The 20,589-nt window shown below is 36.5% G+C and overlaps 2 protein-coding genes across 2 annotated transcripts in view; one reads left to right on the top strand and one right to left on the bottom strand.

The window, feature by feature from the left end:
* LOC140942636 (integrator complex subunit 7-like) overlaps positions 1-10,708 on the bottom strand; it is a 21,984-nt gene extending 11,276 nt beyond the window's left edge. Inside the window, exons 1-15 of the mRNA XM_073391571.1 lie at positions 10,577-10,708; positions 10,275-10,404; positions 8,212-8,358; positions 7,689-7,742; positions 7,038-7,121; positions 5,988-6,034; positions 5,464-5,546; positions 4,471-4,587; positions 3,988-4,110; positions 3,492-3,609; positions 2,646-2,747; positions 2,225-2,319; positions 1,626-1,722; positions 1,033-1,184; positions 488-649 (exon numbers count right to left, since the gene is read on the bottom strand). Coding sequence (XP_073247672.1) covers positions 488-649; positions 1,033-1,184; positions 1,626-1,722; positions 2,225-2,319; positions 2,646-2,747; positions 3,492-3,609; positions 3,988-4,110; positions 4,471-4,587; positions 5,464-5,546; positions 5,988-6,034; positions 7,038-7,121; positions 7,689-7,742; positions 8,212-8,358; positions 10,275-10,404; positions 10,577-10,688 — 1,623 coding nt within the window. The 5' untranslated portion in view covers positions 10,689-10,708. The remainder of the gene's footprint in view (positions 1-487; positions 650-1,032; positions 1,185-1,625; positions 1,723-2,224; positions 2,320-2,645; positions 2,748-3,491; positions 3,610-3,987; positions 4,111-4,470; positions 4,588-5,463; positions 5,547-5,987; positions 6,035-7,037; positions 7,122-7,688; positions 7,743-8,211; positions 8,359-10,274; positions 10,405-10,576) is intronic.
* A 67-nt stretch (positions 10,709-10,775) lies between these two features.
* On the top strand, positions 10,776-19,390 carry LOC140942637 (denticleless protein homolog A-like). Its single transcript, XM_073391572.1, has 14 exons — positions 10,776-10,897; positions 11,024-11,097; positions 11,242-11,278; positions 11,373-11,468; positions 12,655-12,716; positions 13,179-13,299; positions 14,112-14,293; positions 14,712-14,892; positions 15,382-15,689; positions 16,245-16,282; positions 16,722-16,816; positions 17,121-17,369; positions 17,806-18,572; positions 19,259-19,390. The coding sequence occupies exons 1-14, from the start codon at positions 10,840-10,842 to the stop codon at positions 19,322-19,324; spliced, it is 2,334 nt and encodes a 777-aa protein (XP_073247673.1). The 5' UTR covers positions 10,776-10,839; the 3' UTR covers positions 19,325-19,390.
* The last annotated feature ends 1,199 nt before the right edge of the window (positions 19,391-20,589 follow it).

Genomic DNA, 20,589 nt, shown 5'->3' with positions numbered 1-20,589 from the left:
AGGCTAACCCTTTCTCATACAGCAATAATATCATTGAAGAGTGCAGTCAGTGGTAGAAAATTCTTAAGTAGGGCTTTGGGACAATTCCATTCAATTAAAAGTGTCTGAGGTGTTCATAGTGATCATTGAATACAACGGACAAACATTCCATGTACACGTATATTTTCTGTAGTTTTTGCAGCAAACTTCGCAAAAAGATTTGCGTTTCCAAGTTGTTATTTTTTCTTGCAATCCTTTCCTGATGCCCTCTTTTGTTTCTCTGACAAGTAAAGCTAGCAAAGCGATTTAAATTTGTTCCTAGTGAACAGTGTTGAAAGCATTAAATGTTCGCCACACATGGTTACATTGCCCTAAGTTTATTTCCCTCTAAAAAGTGTTCACTAGACATAAACCAAGCAAACAGGATTCATTTCAAAATTTTTGGACAATAACTGGAATCGCTGAAACTATTTTTAACGCTCCATCCATATAATAAAGACTTAAAAACCTGTCTTGTGGCTTGCTTTCCAACTCTAAATATGGTCCAGTATCTTGAGGATGTTGCTAATCTCTCCAGCTGCTCTAGTATCATATCGTCTAATTTTAATTTTCCTTCTTCATCCTGTGACACACCTTGATATGACTGGAAAATCAAAGTTGCCATGCCAACCTAAAATAACAAGAATTATTAATAACTGAATCATTGGATAAATGCAATTCTAGAGCTCTGATTGGCTTGCTTTCCAAATACGATAACTGTACATGTCTGCTCAAAATTAAAGACAAACTGAAAATCGGTTGTTTTTACAAATAAAGTCGGGAAGAATTCTTGAGATTTTGTGGGAGTTTTTAATAAAACAATTCTACTAGCGCTTGTTGGATATGAGATGATTATAGCCAACTCATATCCAATGTGCACTCATGGGATAATAATAAAAATAATTGTTAAATATACCGTTAAAATAAAAAAAGATTATAGTTTAGGGTCCGTTTACAGTGAAAACTCCATAGTACAGACACCGAAGGAACAGAGCCAAGTACATACATACATACCACTAAATCTTTTGATTCCTGGCTGTTGTCATCAGCACCAACCACAACTTTGGCAAAATGAGAGACAATTTCATTTCTTAAAGGAGCCACAACATGTGGCATCTGTGTTGCCATAATGACCATTGTACGGCAAAGTGCAAGGGCTACTGCACCTAAGAGAAAAAACAGCTACTATAGCCATAAAGTTTTTGATGCCAGCAATAACGATGAAATAGAGCCTTTGCAATTACAATTAATAATAATAAATAATTAACAAAACGTATATAGTGCAATTTTCCATGGCACATGATCAAATGCACTTTATTAAACTGAATAATTGAACTTCTCAGACACTAAGTGTGTACTTTTCTTTAGCAATGTCTGACTTACTGCAGAAAATCTGTGCACCTCAAGATTTGTCTCTAACTGGGTCATTTAAAGCTAGTAAACGTTTTTCCATCAGGAGCTATCCGCCTTTTTGACACTTTTCTAAGAAAGCAATTGGCTGACATGGTTTTGTTAACAATGCCTTAACTTCGTTCATGTGAGATTTTTCTTTGAATTTCCTAAAGGATTATTTTATGACCTTGGTAGTATATATTTTTTCTGTTTACCCGATGATGATGGCAAGAGACTGGCTAAACTTTCCATCAGAGATGAGCCTGCTTGAGGATAGCTATCCACCAAATTATTCATTGACAACAAGCACACCTAACCAACAACAGAAAAAATAATTCATATACAACATTCAGTCTAGAAAACCTCACCTGAAACATTCCTTGTTAAGATACCATGCCTTTGTGGACATTTTCACTCAGTCGCTAGATTCTTTTCACAAAGCTCCATTTAAGGTTTCTTACATGCGTCAATACATGCTGTTTTCTGGCCATTAATCACATAAAAGAAAAACCTACCCATATGTGTTATTTGAAATGTACATATTCTTGTTGTAATTCCCAGTATAAGAATACAGCTTTCTGGGTTTGGGCTTGCACAGAAAGCATTGATTTATTATTGATTTATTTATTATTTCAAAATAGTTTTCCTTACAGATATGCTACAAAAAAAGTCTCACTTGAAATCATTTTCACATAACAATGATTTTAACCTGCAACATGTACAAGTTTTTCTAAAACCGCAGTTTTCCACAGAGAGTACTTAGCAAAAATTCACCTATATACTACTTAGAGCTTTTAATAGTTGCATGCTTAACCTTTAATGGTTCAAGTTGTCCACTAACACAACAAACAACAGTGGAAGTCTCCAGTGCCATAGCTGCTTGTTCACAAAGATCATCATTTTTGTTATCTACAGCAAAAAAAATTAAGTGGAACCCCATTAATGCGACTACCCTAAGGTCATAACATCCTGGTTATCATAACAAGCTGGTTGCATTAACGGGGTCTTCAAAAATAATACATGACTCAGTGATATTTATGTTAGGGTCAAAAGAATATGCATGGTTGCAATAGCGTGGAGGTCTTAAGTTGGGGTTCCATAGACGTTGTCATAATTAACTTTTCAAAATAGTATTCATAAAAAAATAAGTTGACGAAAATGTAAAGATGTCTCCTACAATTTGACTGGTTCAAGGTAATGTTCCTCTGTGGAGATTCACCCATAACTTTACATACCATTCTTTATAGCAGAAACTGCAATGTTGACGAGAAGTTCTGAAGTTAATGCTGCTACAGCTAAATTGCAGGAGTTGCTTTCTTTCTGACAGATTTCAAATACTATTGAAAACAAAGAGGAATCAGTAATAGGAATAACGCAATAAAATCATATTCAAAGACATGGGTTAAGGTGAGATGAAAATTAGATAATGCTATTCACTTTCTCATTAGGCTACTTGCAAGAAAAATACATCATCAAATTGTGTCATTTTCACTATCCCTAGGCTGTCAGATGTTGGATCGTCATGTACCTTGTGTGAAGAAGGATATAATTATGTGCAAAAGCCTCCCTTCCAGCATTATTTCACTTGTACATGTTTAGACACGAGGATGAAAATAATTAAGCCTTAAAGCCCTAAGAGCGATCAGCATCAAATTTCTCCTTGTAATATCACTGCTTGGTAAAACAGAGCAGTCAAAATTATGGACATGATCACACAAGATGAATTTGCTTGAGAATTCAAATTTTGATCTTACGGTGTAAAGGGTTAAGAGACAACAAGCACACTCTATTGTTATAAAGTGAAAAAATTATTAGTTATTTTAACACATTAAATACCAAGTTCTAATGATTTTTACTACTTTGTCTTACATTGAAACTCGCAAAACCATAAGCACTATAACTAATCTGGAAACAATGTTAGTGTTACAATGAAAAATGCAATCATTGAGATATTACTGTTACAAGTACATGGCTTTGTGGTTAGTTTCTCCTATTATTTACTTTTATTGTTCACTACACAATCACTGTTTATTGGAGTTTGACAAAAAAGACTAGTCTTACAAGAAACTAAATTGATATACCTTTGTCATTATTAAGCAGGCCAGTGACAGCTTCAGATCTTGATAAAGTTCTCAAGATTCTTAGGGCAGCAAATGTCAGATTATCATAACAGCTGCTTAGGATGAAATCACAAAGAGCCTAAAAACAACAAGGAAAGGTTTGGGGTCATCTGGAAATATCTGGTATTTTGAACAAAGTCAGATAAACCACAAACTGGTTATTCTCAAGAAAGAAGTTAGCAGTCTGAAGTGTAGTAAATTATCTTTTCCTACGTATATATACTCTCCTTAGCCTCTCAACAGACTTTCATGAAAAACTAGAAAGAAACCCAATTGCTTCCGGTTATTCCAGGATAATACTATTGTGTTCTATACAATCAAGGACACAACAGAACATTTCTAGGAACAAAAGCCTGTATACATGTAGGAGACACTCTATATTATTGGAAGTAGATCAGGCATCAAGTTCCAGTGAACTGATGATTTAATTTTTAGAGGGCTGAAACCAAATAAGTACCTCTGTGTGAGAAGATTTCCACATGTGTGGAGCACCTTTAGCAAGCATTTTTAAGTCATCAAGAGCATGATTCTTGACCACTTTCCTTGGATCCTGGGCTAAGTATTTCAGTAATAATTCCAACTACAATATTACAACAATAATAAGAAAGTGTTAAAAAGTAACCAATCATAAAATGAATATCATAGAAATCATATAACATTAAGTGGGTCTGGGGGCTGAAAACACAATCACACCCAAAGGCCCTTGAACATTCGAACCACAACCCAACCACAAGCCCCTGGGGCCAAGAGAAAGAATACCATGCTATTGCACAACAGAAATGTGAGCACAAGGCAGTCATATGCCACACACAGTCACATGCTTTACCACCACACAAATGCTTTAGGTGCTACAATACACTAGAATCGCTAGCTAAAGACATGCTTACAAAAACATATCTTTATCCATAAATTAGAATCTTTAAAGCTGTTTTTTTAATACCTGTTTTGGAATGTCAATGATGGAAGATACTGCGAGGCAAGACACAGTATGAAGAGTGACAACTACAAATCTGCAGGCTGGATGAGAGATGAGAAGTGAAGAACACAGCTCATGGACCTGTGAAGGGAAAAGGAAACATAATAATTAAATGGACAAGCTTATTAACTGTTAGTTCCAGTTCTGAGCCAAGTTGTTTGAAGACTGATAAGTGCTGACCTACAATTGGCGACAAAATTGTTGGGATTTGTACTCAAGTAGGGTAATTTCAGAGAACATAAGAATCCACACCCCTCCCCTGTCCCCTCTGTTCAGCAGACTGGCGCTCTCCCAACTGTGCTAACCAGGCGGCGGTTTAATAGAAGTCAAATATAACTTTTCATTGAGGCCAACTGCTTCCAATTTATTGCAAGGTGTTTAGAAGAGGAGTTATGTTTAACCCTGGATCATTCAAAGGTCATTAAAGTGCCCATCACCTAAAATTCCTTCACCAGCTGTACACAAAAAAGATCAATAATTGATTTATTACAAGTAAGGATTGACTCACAACGTCTTCGCAATAAGAAAGTTTTTCTGAAACAGAAAAACCTACCAGAACTCTTAATGTTTTCCTGTCGATAAAGGCACCTGTTCCTTAAAGTATGTCATATGACGTCATACTCTGAGAGAAGACTAAGACGAATGGTGTGCAAAATGGCGGCAAATTTGAAGGTTTTTAAAAAATTCTAAAAAAATCGTCTTTGGTTCAAATCGCAAAATATTTTAGCAGAAGTTATTTTAATAAGGTGTAGTTTCAGATAAGAAAATATAAAATTTTAGGTTATGGGCACTTTAATAATATTTACAAAGACATGTTACATTAGTTTTATATTTCAAGATCACCTGTGGGTAGGTTCAGAGTTCTTGGCTCCTGTAAATTTTTCTTAGAGCACAGTTTTGCATACGTATTCACTCAATGAGCACCGAATAGCAAAATATTGATTATTTTCTGCTAACCTTTGCTGTCAACTGTAAGTCAAAGTGCATGTGGCGAAAAATTGGGATCAGTTTGAGCTTCATCTCCACTGGCGTGCTCAAGCCTGAGAGAAAAAAGAACATTTTCACTTGACATATTATAGTGGCGCTTCTTACTTATTTGAGTTAAGAAAAAATGTCTCATCAAGGAAGCATGTCTCCTGGTGCTTGCAACCAAGCAGTCATTACTGTCAGAGCACTAGTTCACATCATACATTGTGTCACCTTTTTCCAAAAAATATACCAAACAGTTGCTTAATGACATTGGCAACGTGGAGTTGTTGTGTTTCAGCTGTTGGTACATTTGAATAACAAACACAAACTGATGCCGATAAGGTAAAACTAATATGTGATATTTTGAGGCCAGTAAATTGACCTATCAGTCTACAGGTTGTAACAAAACTCATAAATTCATTCTGTTACTCACATCTTGCCCTGTTAACCAAAAAATAATAATATAAAAAAAGACACAAAAACTCGCTAGGAAGCTTCAGTGTTAATGTTACCTTCAATTAGTTGTGCTATTTTGTTATAAAGGCCAGAGGCAAATTCCCTGTGGATAAAAAAAGATTAATTAACACGAAAACTTCTTACAAAATAGTATTATTCCATCAGCAATCAACAGTGTTTTTAGCAGGTTTTCATAGACTGGGGTCCACAGGACCCATAGAGAAGCTAAAAGGGGCATCACAAGGGAGATACCAGAGATTCCAACCCTCCCGATTTGATGTCTTGCGTCCCGCTCTCCCGATTTTTACCAAATTCTCCCGATTTATTATAAAATTCTGAAAACTAGGGAAAAATTGCTAATCTTTAGAATTTTTGGCGATCTGTCACTGTGAAACACTCATATTATACTTACTTTCTTCGTGAAGAGCATTATGGTATGTTATAACTCAGGCTGGAATGATGTCAAAATTCAGGAAATGGCACTTGAGAGAACCTAAATTTGCAAAATTTCCCGGGGGGGGGGGAGGCATTCCTCTAGACCCCCCTAGAAGCTCGCGCCTTCGGCGCTAATAATTACTCCCTATTTTCCATCACATGGGGTTGGAGTCTCTGGAGATACAGATACAGTTAACTCAACGTTTTCACATTCTGAGTCTTAGATAATGATGCGTGTTTTCTAAAGATGCCATAACCAATTAAATTAAATTTTGGCTTGCATTATAAGGAAGTGTATCTATGTGTCATATGCTTGCATAAGTTTTGTAATATGTTTTTTCCTTCTTTGCAACCTTGGGACCCTTTGGGCTAATTATAGTGCGGCATTTCCCGAAAAAGTGCGACAATGCCGCAATGCCTAGGTCTGGTAAGAACAAATCCAAGAAAATATGCTGCACAAAAGTGGGTCAAGAAAAATTTCAGAGTGTGTATTTACTTGTGGCTTTCAGATACACCGTACATTTGTAATTTACAATGCAATTCAATACTTGGTTAGACCCACCTAAATAAGTTTTCAGGATTCAGGGTTTTAGAGCTTGATTGACAAGTACTAAAGATGAAGCAGGCAGAAGTTAATTTCATGGGTTCTGAAGATTTATCAAAGAGTATACCTTGAATGAGAACAAAATCTGTCAGTGGCAAAAATAGCTGCCTCTAGTTCCACTTCATCATGTGAGTCCAAACTGCTTCTGATGCTTTTATAGAAATATAAATATAATTAAATTAAAGACAAGTAATTTTGTAGCAGACAAAGAGTACTGAAATTTGCATTTCAAAATAAGACACTATCCCTTAAATTGGCAAACAACATTGATTTAAGAAATTTTGTCAAAGAAAATAGACGTATGAATTGGATATGTTACAGGTCAAATTTCATTTTCAAGATAATTTTGATTTAACCTGGGTTGATTTGAACTCTTGCCCTACGAGACAAAGAAAATCGATGCTAACTTCACATGGCACTAGATGAAGTTTGTGTTCAGCTGTTTTGTTTTGTTTTATTTTGTTTTTTATTTTTTCAATTTTTTTTTTTTTGCTGTTTTGTTGACCACAACCACATTAACCATATGACAATTGTTCAACAACATTATTTTAATGCCAAAATCACGGTAAAATCTTTAGACATCTTTGCTCTAGAAGAATTGTTTTAATCTTAAGATATCTCTGCAATGAAATCCAAGACAAAATAACTGTTATGCAAAATTAATCAATCAATCAGTCAATCAATAACTCTATAAAAAAGAGAATGACTAATTTATAACCTATGATGGACATTTTTTCTCTCTGACACAATGCAGGCAATGCTACCAAGAACTCTGAAAGTAAGAAAAATTTAAAGAATGTAAATATTTTATTTATAATAGTCAACAACATAAAAGGTACTACCAGTATATGTTGTAGTAAAACCACAAAAATAAAAAATAAAGGACATAGAAAAATTACCAAAATTAAAGGAAACACTGTAGATAGTAATCTATTTATAAAACATGTCCATTAACAGCACTTAGAGAAATTAATTTTCTCTTCTACATAACAACCAAAATTATACTTGCTGGGATTTCACAAACAGTGAAGAAGATTTTTTAGAATACAAATATCTTTGTATTAAACATTTTTTCCTACAGTCTTTTGAAGTTGTCAAATAAAACACTTGCAAAAAACATGTTTCAATAGATCCATATATGTACCACTTTACAAATTGTGTTTTACACCTTAATAAATAAATAAATAAATAAATAATAAAATATTATCATTATAAATACGATTATCAATTATTTGCAATACCTGACAGTGATTGCTCTTGCAACTGGATCATTTGAGTAAATAACAGAGTAGATGCGTTTCAAGAATTCATCAACATTCAAAATCTTGTCCAAGTGTTTCTCACTTTGTTGAGTGACCTTCAAAATGCATAGTCGGAGAAAGTTACTCCTGAAAAATGAAAAAACAAAAATTAATAACTTTTGATGGTCATTCTTGAAATTTCTGATTGATCATTGAAAAATCAATCCAGACTCCTGTAGATCAGTGTTTATTTTGTTTTCAAGGTTTTTTTCTGTTAAAATCTGATAATAAATAAAACAAAGAAGGGAAAAAAATTTTCAGTATGTCTCACTTGACGAGTTTGCTTATGTTTTTCCAAAGTGTGATCAGTGTGCAAGGAAAGTCATGTCCCATAGCCAGGGACTCGGGGATGTTGCTATTGGGCTGGTGAATACTATTCTTAACTTGCTAGACAGGCTAATGATTTTTTTCAAGAAATCCACAGTACAGAAATACTGTAATTAATTCTGCTCATCCACATTTTTTTTTTGGGCTAATTAAATTGACTCTTGGGTTAGTACATGTTCTCTGCAGCCTGCCTGAATGGCAAGCTGTAAAACTGAGTTTTTTAAACCATGGTGATTCAGCTTGGCATTTCACTGTTGAAACCTTGTCATTTTGCCTGAAATTTAATTTGGAAATTCAATTCACACCATGGAAGATCCCAAATTTAGTTTGGCATTTTCCCGCCAATGGATCAATGTTTCAGCTCTGTACTACTGCCCAAAGTATAATTATTTTCATGTTAACTGCACTGCCTTGTTTTTTTTTTTGCTAAATCCGGCAGCCGAAATAATGCTAAATATACTTATCAGATGATACACTTTTAAAAATAAAACTGGATAATGCAGAGAGAAGAAGAACAACAACAAAAGAAAGAACAAAGTAGGGACCTTTATGACCCTACAGCTATTTTGAGAAAGGTTGTAAGGAAAAATGTGCATGCGACATTAATCCCAGAAGGTAATATGGACAGTTTTTTTTATTTTTTTATTGAAATGAAATGTTTTTTAATTCGAAAAAATTTTTCTTAGTTTTAATTAACTTTTTTTAAAGCTAAATTGAGTTCTTTTTAAATCGACAGAAATTGTAAATAGTGTTTTTGAATGAATAGTTTTTTCTTTTTTTTTAAGTGAATTAATTGTAAATAGGATTTTAATAGTTTTTTAATAAAATTGTCTATTATTTAAAAAAAAAAAAAAAATATGGGATATGATCAATACACTTTTCATGACACTGTACATGTAGCTGTCAAACCTACTTTTGTTACTTACCTTTAGCATTCCCAAACGTATGTCCATGGCCTTTCGTACCATGCTTGCAAACTTTTTTGAAGAACAGTGAACTCAAAACCACCCACAATACCTTTTGGGATTGTTGTGTGCACTTTTTCCAACAACCTTTCTCAAAATAGCTGTATTCGTGACGGGGTTACCCATCTTGTTCCTAACCTCACCTAACAGGGCTTAACTTGAGTGGTGCTACTAAAAAAACCAAGTTTTGCAAGGGATAATGCGAGATGGTGATGCTGTTGTTCCCTTCAATTGTATGATCACCATACTTTATTATTGCTTGGGGGGGGGGGGGGGGGGGGAGGGGGGGAAGATTAAATCCAAACTTCCGACCTCCCACACCTTGCATTCCTGGCTCCCAAACCTTTTTCTTGGCTTCCTCCCTTCAACCCTTCAATTTGATTGCAAATATTTTGGATTGCTGTGTAATTTCAACCATTTTTACTGCTTGCTGTATTTTTAGAACTCCCACCTTCCACTCTTTCTTTTTTTACCTCCTGTACCCCTCCCACCTATCCTCCCAGGCTCCCCTGGTATCCTACCTCACTGACTAAAAAGTGACATAAGGAGAATTTAAATGTTGATCACAGTTCATGTTAACAATGTTAAGTGAAGTTGGGTTCCAGGCAACCTACATTGGAGACAGTAAAAAACCTTAAAACACAACAGGGTACACCTCTAAAGCTAAAGAGGAAAGACCACAGTGACCACAGCTTTTATAATAAAGCTTACCCAACTCGAAAGACATCAGCAAGCTTCAATAGAGCAGTGTTGATCAAAATAGGAAACGGATATTTCTCAAACAAGCTTGGAAACCGGACAATTGCTTCACACTGTTCTCCTGTCTTACTTGATCGCAGCCCTGAAGTAAAAAAAAGAGTCCTTGTTTCATGATACGATTATTCTGTTCAAATTTTATGTTCAACCCCTGGGCCTAGCAAATGAACAGAAAGAGTAAATAAGCGCATTGAAAACAGTAACGATTGCAGGTACAAAAACACTGATAAAATAATTACCTCTACATGTTAACGTACCTTTATCAAGTTCAGCTAAAGCAGTGTTTGCATCTTGCCAGTTGTCAGCTGAATTACTCGAGGATTTCTCGCCAAAGTTCATCAAACCACCAAAACTAAACGTGGCCGCCATATTGAATCACATATCCCACAATTCAACACCAGCATGATCGGCGGGCTATCTGATGCTTCCCGCGCATTTTGAATTATTTCCCGGGAGTTTCGATCTCACGGCCGTGGCGTTGCTCAAAAATTTACTCCGATTTTCATGAAATGAAACAAAAATGACTCTTCTTACCTCAATATTACAGCGTCAGCTTGTTCCTAGTCCTGTGCGTAGAGGTGAGTGCTGAAATGTAGAGTAAACAAACACATTTTAATCTTATGTGTAGCTTTATACACAAGCTTTGCTCGTCCGCAACTTCGCCAATTTGTAAACTTTTGTATTTCTTTCACGACTTCTTTCAGCTTTGCCCGTCGATTTTGCATTGGAGGCTTTCGCTTGTATTAAAGATGATGAACATCTCGTCATAAGAAGAGAGGTAAGCTCATACAAATCTACGTGGCGTTCGAGAAATCCCTCAAAATACAGCAATAATATAGCTCATTGCTGGCATGTGATCGAGCTACAAATGTAAGCTTATGAGCTTACACTTGTACTTAGAGAACTACCATCTCTCTTTCAGATCGATGTTCCACCGTTTGCTTGTCGCTTCAACAAGAGTAAGGCACCATTATTTTCCAAGAACTTGCCCTTGCTTTGCTTTATTTCTGTAGACTATAAAAATGCTTAGTTCATTTGTTTAATTCATTCAAGCCGCCGTAGGTGGTCATATGTTAGCCATAGCGGATGAAGACGGCTGGGTTCAAATTCTGGATTCCCGGAAAACAGGAAAAAGATCGATTATTAAGGGTAAGAGACGCTAAAATATAGGTTTTGTTACTTATGTGCTTTGTTAAATTCCAAACAGACTTTTTCCAAACTTTTTGAATTTATACCCTGACACCCTGGGTTCTTCTAGATTTCTGTAACTTATTACTACTATCCGCCTTGAGATTTCATCAAACATACCCTAAAATACTTCCTGAGGTTAAAGCTCCTTTGGGTTTATTAAACAATCTCCTTTCAGACGTATGAACAGGTCCACAAATATATGTGTATACTGGTGTAGTTTAGAAATTATTTTTTAAAAATTGTTTTTTTTGAAGTCATGGGCCAGGAAATCGACCAGTCTAAAGAAAGGAATTGACCATTGCTAGAATAGGACTGATGAAACTATCTAGACTATCTCGATAGTTTTTGACCAATAGAGAGGGTATGGCTGCACAAGTGGGTTGCTTTTGTTCCAATTTTTTTTTTTGCAGGGCTGGCCATACCATGTTTCTTATAAAAACTATTAGCCTGCTTTTCCTCCAATGTACATGTACTGTGTTGACAGTTTGAGCCACATACTCAAATCCTGGTACACATGTGAGGGCACGGAACAAGAATTTTGGCACTATTTTGCCGATGGACTTAACCAGAGGTTTAGTTTCCTCTGTTGCACAGGCTATTTAACAATTATTCCTCAAGCCCAAATGGGCTCTGAGTCAATAGCCCATAAGGTCGAAGGCTGAATGGGCTATTAACTCAGAGGCCATGAGGGTGAGAGGAATAATTGTTTTAGTAAAATCCAACTAGTTGGTCAAAAATATCGGGACAAAACAACTTAAAGCAAGACTTTAATCCTTTTTTGCCGCCAAAAATCCTGTGCTTTTCGCTACTAGTGGGCTATAACATATAGCCTAGTAGTATCTCAACCAATCAGAATGCAGCATTGATAATAGACCACTAGTTGGATTTTACTAAAGATACATGTTAGTCGTGTATCTGCTGTTTCAACTAATTGTGGGCCACTGTCATAAAATAATCAGACACGATCCAATCAATCCCTTTAACCGTATGCCAAACCTTTTGTTATTCAGTAAGTTAAAGGGTTGATCTGATCCCATCTTATCCAGGACTTGTTCATGCCTTAACTTTTGATTTCAGTTGCAAACATGGCAGTAATGGATGTGTTATTAATTTTATTTGTTTATTTTTTCATGTTTCTGCATAGAGTGGAATGCCCATGAGAATGCAGTATTTGATATTGCGTGGATGGAGGGAGAACAAATGTTGGTAAGATATATGAAAACAGACTATCACCAAAATGGTGTGGCCCTTTTAATGGGACATTTCTACATCCAAGTCCTTAACTCCAATGTGTTTACATACCAGTCATTGATTCTGGTATTTTAATTTTTATTGGTTATCTGTATGTAGTGAGCTTGCTAGCCATTGATGTAAATGTTCCGAGAGGCAAATTTGCTTCAACCAATCAGAAGCACTACCCAGATCTGGGTAGTGACATGTCATTAGTAAGGAATGTCTGCACTTGTTCCTCAGACATCATTTTATGGGCAAGCCAGTGGCAACATTGCCAAATTTTGGCTGTTTTCTGAGGCTACTAGAACTGCAGTGTTCCCGACATCCAAGCAGGATGTGATATCCCACCAGCAAATGTGCCTGGGTTGCAGCTGCTGCGATAACAGTTAAGGGTGATTCCTTTAAATTACACTAACAGTATTATCTGTTCTATAGGTGACAGCATCTGGGGACCAGACTATTAGAATGTGGGATGTTAATCGTGATCAATGCTTGGCTGTGTTCAAAGGCCATAGCTGCAGTGTGAAATCTGTGGACTTCAGAGAAGATGAAATATGTGAGTACCATGGATTGATGTCAGTGTTTTTTTTATGTTGGTGGTTAACAAATTCATTATTTAAAAAGATTTTTAATTCAGGAGCTTAAGATTTTTAATTAATAATAATAATTTCAAAAGTAGGTTGAGTTTGATCGTCCAGGTGAACTCGTAATCACCAATTACTGATTATGAGTCTTCATAGCCAATAACATCATGGCTTTACTGACAGACGACCAATAACATCGCGACGTAATTGACCAATCAGATCAATAACCAGAGTGTAATACCATCAACTGACGTAATACAACTGACTTTGACTCTGAAGATGACCACCACAAAGGTTGTTGAAACATCAGTCACTATCAACAACAACAGTCCTATTCAGGACTACGTTCACCCAGACGATCAAACTCAACCTACTTTTGAAATGACTCGTGGGTTCAAACCTTTCACAATAATAATAATAATAATAATAATAATAATAATAATAATAATAATAATAATAATAATTCCTTTATTTACCCTCAGCAGTATTTATAGCACTTATGCTAGTGTGGCAGAGAAACAGCCACGCTGCCTCCTAGTTAATTGCCATTTCACTGATTACTTAGCCAGAAAAACCCCCAAAATCCTTCTTATTAATTTTATTCTGGTCACTTAAAATCCAGAGTACCCCCCTGGGTGTGTGGTTTGTAAAAGTGCATGATTTAGACAGCCTGGGATTTGGAAATCTTGTTCTCATTCTCCACAGAAATACCTGAATGTTCATCGGATAGCTGGACAGCAATATCCTTATTAATCTTCTTACTTGCTTTTGCTTTTCTTGTCAGTTGTCTTTGCTACCGGTGCAAGAGATGGGAATGTAATGGTCTGGGACATGAGATGTAATCGTCGTTCTGGTCATTTTTACCAACCCATCAATGTTATATCTAATGCACATTTAGAAAGACTACCTGGTACCCGTCAGATGTCAAAAAAGAAACCTAGGAGATCAACTTCAAGACCTGTCATGGTTTGTAAATAAATGATTTTATAGATTTATCCCTACTAATTTTAGTCAGGCCACATGAACTGAGTTTTGTCTTAAGTTGAGTCTTACTACTCGTTAGAGATGTTCTCAAAGGGTGCATGAACAAGAAAGATGGCAATTTCTGCATGATTTTGGTTATGTTGACTTTGCCAACCTATGTGAAAGACTATCCAAATGAGTAGAAAATAGGTCATGTAATATACAATGAAAGGAGGGGGTAGGGGTTGGGCAACAAGATAAAGAGGCACTTGGAGTTTTCTAATTTCTAAAAAATAATAGCCTCCTAAAGGCAGGAGAATAACTAATCAATAAGATAAAAATAACAGTTGCATGGAAACTGCCTTTTGGTAAGGTACCATACTTAAATTGCAGTGTCAACTTGCACATTCGTTGCTTGCAGAACTCCAGCCAACAAAGTGTCACAGCAGTGTTATTTCAAGGAGGCGAGAAGCTGATATCAGCTGGAGCAGTGGATGGTAAAATTAAAATCTGGGACTTGCGCAAAACCTATACAAACCTTAGAAATGACCCCGTGCCTTTCCACATCTTTCCATACCCGGGGCAAGGAGTAAGAAAACATGGTAGGTAATAATATTTTGACTGAAATGATAGGTAAACTCTTTAAACTTTGGCTCAAATAGTCAAGCCTTTTTGGGGGATCTTGCAGCTATCGGAAGATCTCACAAGATTGGTTTGCAACCGGTTGGGAAAACAGTAAACAAACAAAGTTGACAATGGATCATAGCCCGAAAACAAAAGAGCTACAACCCAAAGGTGTCCAATTAAGTTAGAGGTTCTGAAGAGCTGCAAGGCTACTGCTTTTTTTCACAACTGATAATCAGTTGCATAGTCAGTCGCATAGATTATTTTACATGTGGTGCTGTAAAGAATGCAACTTAACAAGAGGCATACAGAGGTGCCTGTTTTGTCAAGGTTTTGTAAAGTGGACACGACATGTCTGTATTCCACTTGTCTATCTGTGACTTTCACTTTCAAATCATTGCAGAATGGAACAGGTGAAAATAATGGCCTTAGGTTTCTGGCCAGCTGATCATTGCTCTCCATTGCAGGTTTTTCATCACTTGTTCTGGACTCCACACACTCACGTTTGTTTGCTGGATGCACTAATGACCAAATCTACATGTACAATTGTACATCACTGGGGCAGGAACCACTTGGCACCTTCTCTGGTCACATGAACTCCACGTTCTATGTAAAATCAGCTCTCAGCTCCAATGACATGTACCTTCTTAGTGGATCCAGTGATAATAATGCTTATATCTGGAAGGTGTCCGACCCTACAGCCCCACCCTTTGTTCTCAAGGGCCACCTTGGTGAAGTCACAAGTGTTGCCTGGTGTCCCTCTGATCAGGGAAAGGTATGTCTGATTCCCACAAGCAGAGCTGTCTGTCCGGTGGCCCTTGGTCAGGGCTGTCATTAAGATTTCAAGTTGCCGAGTAAATGCAACAAGTAGCTGGGGAATCAAACAGCCAGGGATTTCATTTGGTTCTATTATTATTCTATTTTACTATGAAAGTAGCCAGGGGCCACATTCTTAGTAGCCAGGGGAAATCCCCAGCCCATGCCTCTTAATGACAGCTCTGCCCTGGTGCCTTGATTTTGCTCTTGCGTGACTAGGAAATCTTAGCTTTTTCATAGAAATCCCATACTGGGAACCCTGGATTACACATGTTGAGAGCACCTGGCTCCCATCAATATTTCTTGCAGCACAGCCTTGCACAAGGGTCACAATTTAAGGACTTGCAAGAAGTGGAGGGAGATAAAACTAAATTTGATACTTGTCAGTTAATCAGTGGAAAAAGGGAGGCTTTAAGTGGCAAGACTAAAATAGTGGATACAACTGGTTCAAATTTACATACATAGAAAAAGTTAAAACAAAACAAAGCATTAACACTTCTCTCTGTTGTTTTAGTTGGTGACTTGTTCTGATGATAACAGTTTCCGCATATGGTAAGTAGTTAAAAAATCATTCCATCATGCGTGATCCATTAACCCGATGGCCTGAGTCATAAAATTAATTATTCTCAGCCAGTCTCGCTTTTATCTGGCCATCATTCAAAATAAGCAAATTAACTTTCCTTGCTGGTACACCTTTTTGGTTTCACTGATGCATGCAAAGCAACTTTTTAAGTTATCTCTTTTCTACTTGTTTTTTTTTCAGCTCTCATTCTTAGTTGCTCTCCTTTGCTGGGTCTTGTTATACAAAATGCCATTATCAATGCAACATTAAATTTGGCCTTGCAGTGGGTGTTTTCACTTCTGTAGTAGCATTTTAGCCCGATGCAAAGTTCCAGCCATGCTGTGCCTTGAGTTCAGTGACCAGTTCAGGGGCAATTTACAGGGTGAAACATTTTGACTTTGTACTATATTGTACCTTTATTTTTCAAAGGAGAATTAACCACCAAGCATGCAAGAATGACAGACTGAACCTGATTGGTGAAAGCTCCAAATTAGCATTGCAAACATCTGTCTCCCCTGTAAATGGTGAGTTGAAATTCAGCTTTTAAGTTTTAAATAAACTAGAGGTATATTTGTGAAGAAAGATACTGCTGGCTTTGGATGAAATTTTCACACACATGAAACAAAAAAATAAAGATTGCGTTAGATAAGAAAATTTAAGGCCACATCCCATGCTTAGTAAAAGTACACTATTTCCACTTTAAATATAGACAAACCAAAATTTTCCATTTTTTAATTTTTTCTTTTGCAGTTCAGCAGTTACAACTAACTATTCTCCCATTCTACAGTATTTTCATTTCCCTAAACTAATATCTATATTTTTGTGTAGATAAAATAAGTGCATCAAGATTTCAAGACAGAACCCCAAGTTCTTCCCCCTCAACAAGCCCTGATGCAAAATGTCTTTTGTGGACTCCACCATCTAAACTTATCACCAATCCACGATTAAACCAGATTTCCAGTCCTGTTGGCATGGCAACCAGACTCAACAGCCCCACTAACAAAACACAACCTCAAAAACAAAACCTTCTCACCCAGTCTCCAAAGGCCACCATGAGTCCACCAAACTTGAAAACAGGTACCAATATTTAAATAATAATTACTTAATTATTAATATCACATACATGTAGATCTAAGTGTGGCTGACAAGGATGAGATGAAAACAACAAAATCATCTCACTTAACAGGAGAGCCATTATTTCACTTTTCTAGCTTGAAGTTCTATACCCTGTAAACCAGAAGTGGGATTCATCACTGTCAGCCACAGGCTGATACATTTTCAGCCGAGGACCAAAACCACAGATTATACAGATTTGACTGCAACTTAAAGGGTGGAAGTTCTAAAGGTTGTGCTCAAATTTTGTTGTTCAAAAATATCTCTCTAGAGTAAAAGGATAGCAAACAAAAAAATGGATAATCCTGATAAGTTGTTTCAACAAGATTCATGGTAAAGATGTTGTTTTTGATCTGCAGAATCCGCTTTGTTTAATAACAAAATTATTATTTTTCCACAGGTTTAACAGCTCATGCAATGCATGACGCCAAAATAACCACTAGCACCTCATTTGTTAGTTCATCACTGTCCCAACCCTCTTCCCCTGAGTGTATTTCAAGTAAAGTATCTTCACCAAAATCACCAGCTGTAATAAAGTATCAAAGTCCCAAACAGTTGTTGGCATCCTGGTTAAGAACAAATTCCAGGAAGAGGAGACATAGTGACAGTGTCGATACAACAGATGACACAAATAACAGTATTAAGTCTGAATTAACTTTGTCTGACAAGATAAAAGAAAATTTGGGAGACAAGGAAAAAACATTTGTTTCTCATGATCTAGTGCAAGAACATGGATACAAAGAAAATAACATCAGTGGACAAAAATGCCCAGCAACATCTCCTTTGAGGAAAAGACGATGCTCTAGTGATCCTTTAAATTCTACAACACACAACAGTCGAGAAATTAATGTCAAACCAAATTCAAGTCCAGGAAAAGAGAACCATGTTGTTGATCAAGGCTCCACGGAGAGTTCAAAACAAGAGGAAAGTACTGTTCCTTTAGGGAAAAATTGTAACAAACCTGTTACTGTGAAAGTTAAAAATCAGGTTTCTGTTGGTGAGAGACAGAAAAACTGGCTCACAGAGTGGAGTGACCACTGCAGAGCAAAGAATACAGGCAAAGCCATTGAGCTTTCTGTTCAGGGAGGTGAGAGTAAAGACAGCAGTGAGACTATGAATTTAGCAAATGAAGAAAATAGAGACAATTTACAGGCTACAACTACACAGGTGAGCAATGTTACACCCTCTTTTTGCCCATAAGCTACAGCATTTTCAGATCAAAGAAGGGTCAATTGCAAGTAAAAAAGGCATGATACTCAAAACTTGTACTCCCTCCCACTACTATCCCAATAATTTAAACTTGGTATAGGGGTCAAATATTTTGTGAGATCAAACTGTTAAATTTTCAGAAAATAACCATCTCTCGTTTTTTGAGAAATTGTCAATGCCGAGACTAGGAAAGTGTTCGAATCACTTGAACAAGTTGCAAAATAAGACATCAAGTCTTTACCACATTCGACGCACGTATAAGAAATGTAAAATGTAACAATAAAAATGTTCTAGAAGTCACCTCTCCACAACTGTTTTAACAATTAAAGTCCCAACAGTGTCCAACGTCAATAAATTATTTTTCCCAACAATATCAATACATATCAAGAAAAAAGTTGCGGGAATTAAAATGATTACCTTTGGGAAAATGCTTTGATCTTTTATCAAATTCTCGAAACTTACTCTTTAAGGCAGCATATGGAGACAACTCTGGAGAATTTGTCTATGGATATTGGGGCTTGAAGGGTTAATGAGCCCTAGTCTCCTTACATAAGACAGTGAAAGACCTCATTGAAATTATTTTCTCTGGTGCAAAACCCCTTTACTCTGACTGATTTTTTCATTTATCATTATTTTTATCTTAGGTGGCAGAGGTTCCCAAGCCAGGAAGAAGTATTTTGACTTACTTTAAACATGACGTTGCCTCTTGAAATTTTCTATAACAAACTTTGCTCTCTAATAGTTTAAACGCAAGTGTCCATTATAAAGTGCACCAAACATCAGGACTGGTTTTAGAAGTAACTTATTTTTGAGGTTGAGATTATTCAGAGAGATATAAATTTTTTAGACATGTAATAATGTAAGATAATGAAGTATAGGGAGATTATGTGTATCCTGAAGAACTTTCTGGTGAAGATGTTTATGTGCAGGAAAGGCCACAAGAACACCTATATGAAAATTTAGAGGATTTCAACTCCCATTGAAAAGTGTTATTGTTAAATAGTTTGTGTATTGCAGCCTGTGCTCCTGTAACTTCCATATTATGATGAAAAGAAGCCTGAGAAAACACCCAACATTTTCCAACCCTACCACTGGTTTCTCTGGACAATGAGGTGTGATGACATGTCACTTCCCTGATCTGGATAGTGCTTCGGATTGATTGAAACAAATTTCCCATGTGGCATGACCAATCAGAAGCACTACTCAGTTCTGGGTAGTGACATGTCAGCAGTATGGAATTTATTCAACAGTTTCTCAGATATCACTTTGTAGGGAAACCAGTGGTGGTGTTGTGGAATGCTGGCTGTTTTCTGAGGGTAAAGTTACCTTTGATCAGACATTTGATCTGGGTCAATGATGTGACAAAGTTGGACTCCAACAGACAATGAAGCACATCTAAGGTAACCAGAGGTGCTAGCAAGAGTCTTTGCAATATTTTGCACATTAAATATTAAGGCCTTTGATGAGTATCTAAGCCTTCTTTCAAAAGAACTATGCTCTATATTTAAAGCAAAATAAACTTGTCCCCATTGACATAAGGTTGGCCTAACAAGGGAAAGGTATATAAAGTAAAAACAACCTTTCTATCTGATACCCTTTGCAAAGGGGGATATTTTATGCAGTTTTCAAGCCTTAACCCATTTACCCCTGAACTGCCCATGCAGATCTATGTCCCTCAAACAAGTCACTAATTTAAACGTCAAAGACAACTTTTTCATCATTCTTGTGCAAGGGGAAAAAAGGGATCTTTCAAAGCAATGCCAGAAGGAGCACGATTCACTAAAGGAGCCCCCCAAAAAATGCAAAAATCTACGTAGTGGCGTTTTGGGCAGTTTTGGCCAGAACGTGGTCAGAAAACGGTTCAAATAGCTTCAAAACAAGTTTTTCGGAGCAAAAAACTACAACATTAAGGAGACTTAGTGCATATTCAGCATTGCGTAATATTTTCATCAGTTTTATTGAAGTTCAATGGATA

This window comes from Porites lutea, chromosome 7 (assembly GCF_958299795.1).
Source record: "Porites lutea chromosome 7, jaPorLute2.1, whole genome shotgun sequence".
Classification (NCBI taxonomy): Eukaryota; Metazoa; Cnidaria; class Anthozoa; order Scleractinia; family Poritidae; genus Porites; species Porites lutea.
Note: the sequence above shows the minus strand (reverse complement) of the source record. Positions and strands in the feature narration are given on the sequence as shown.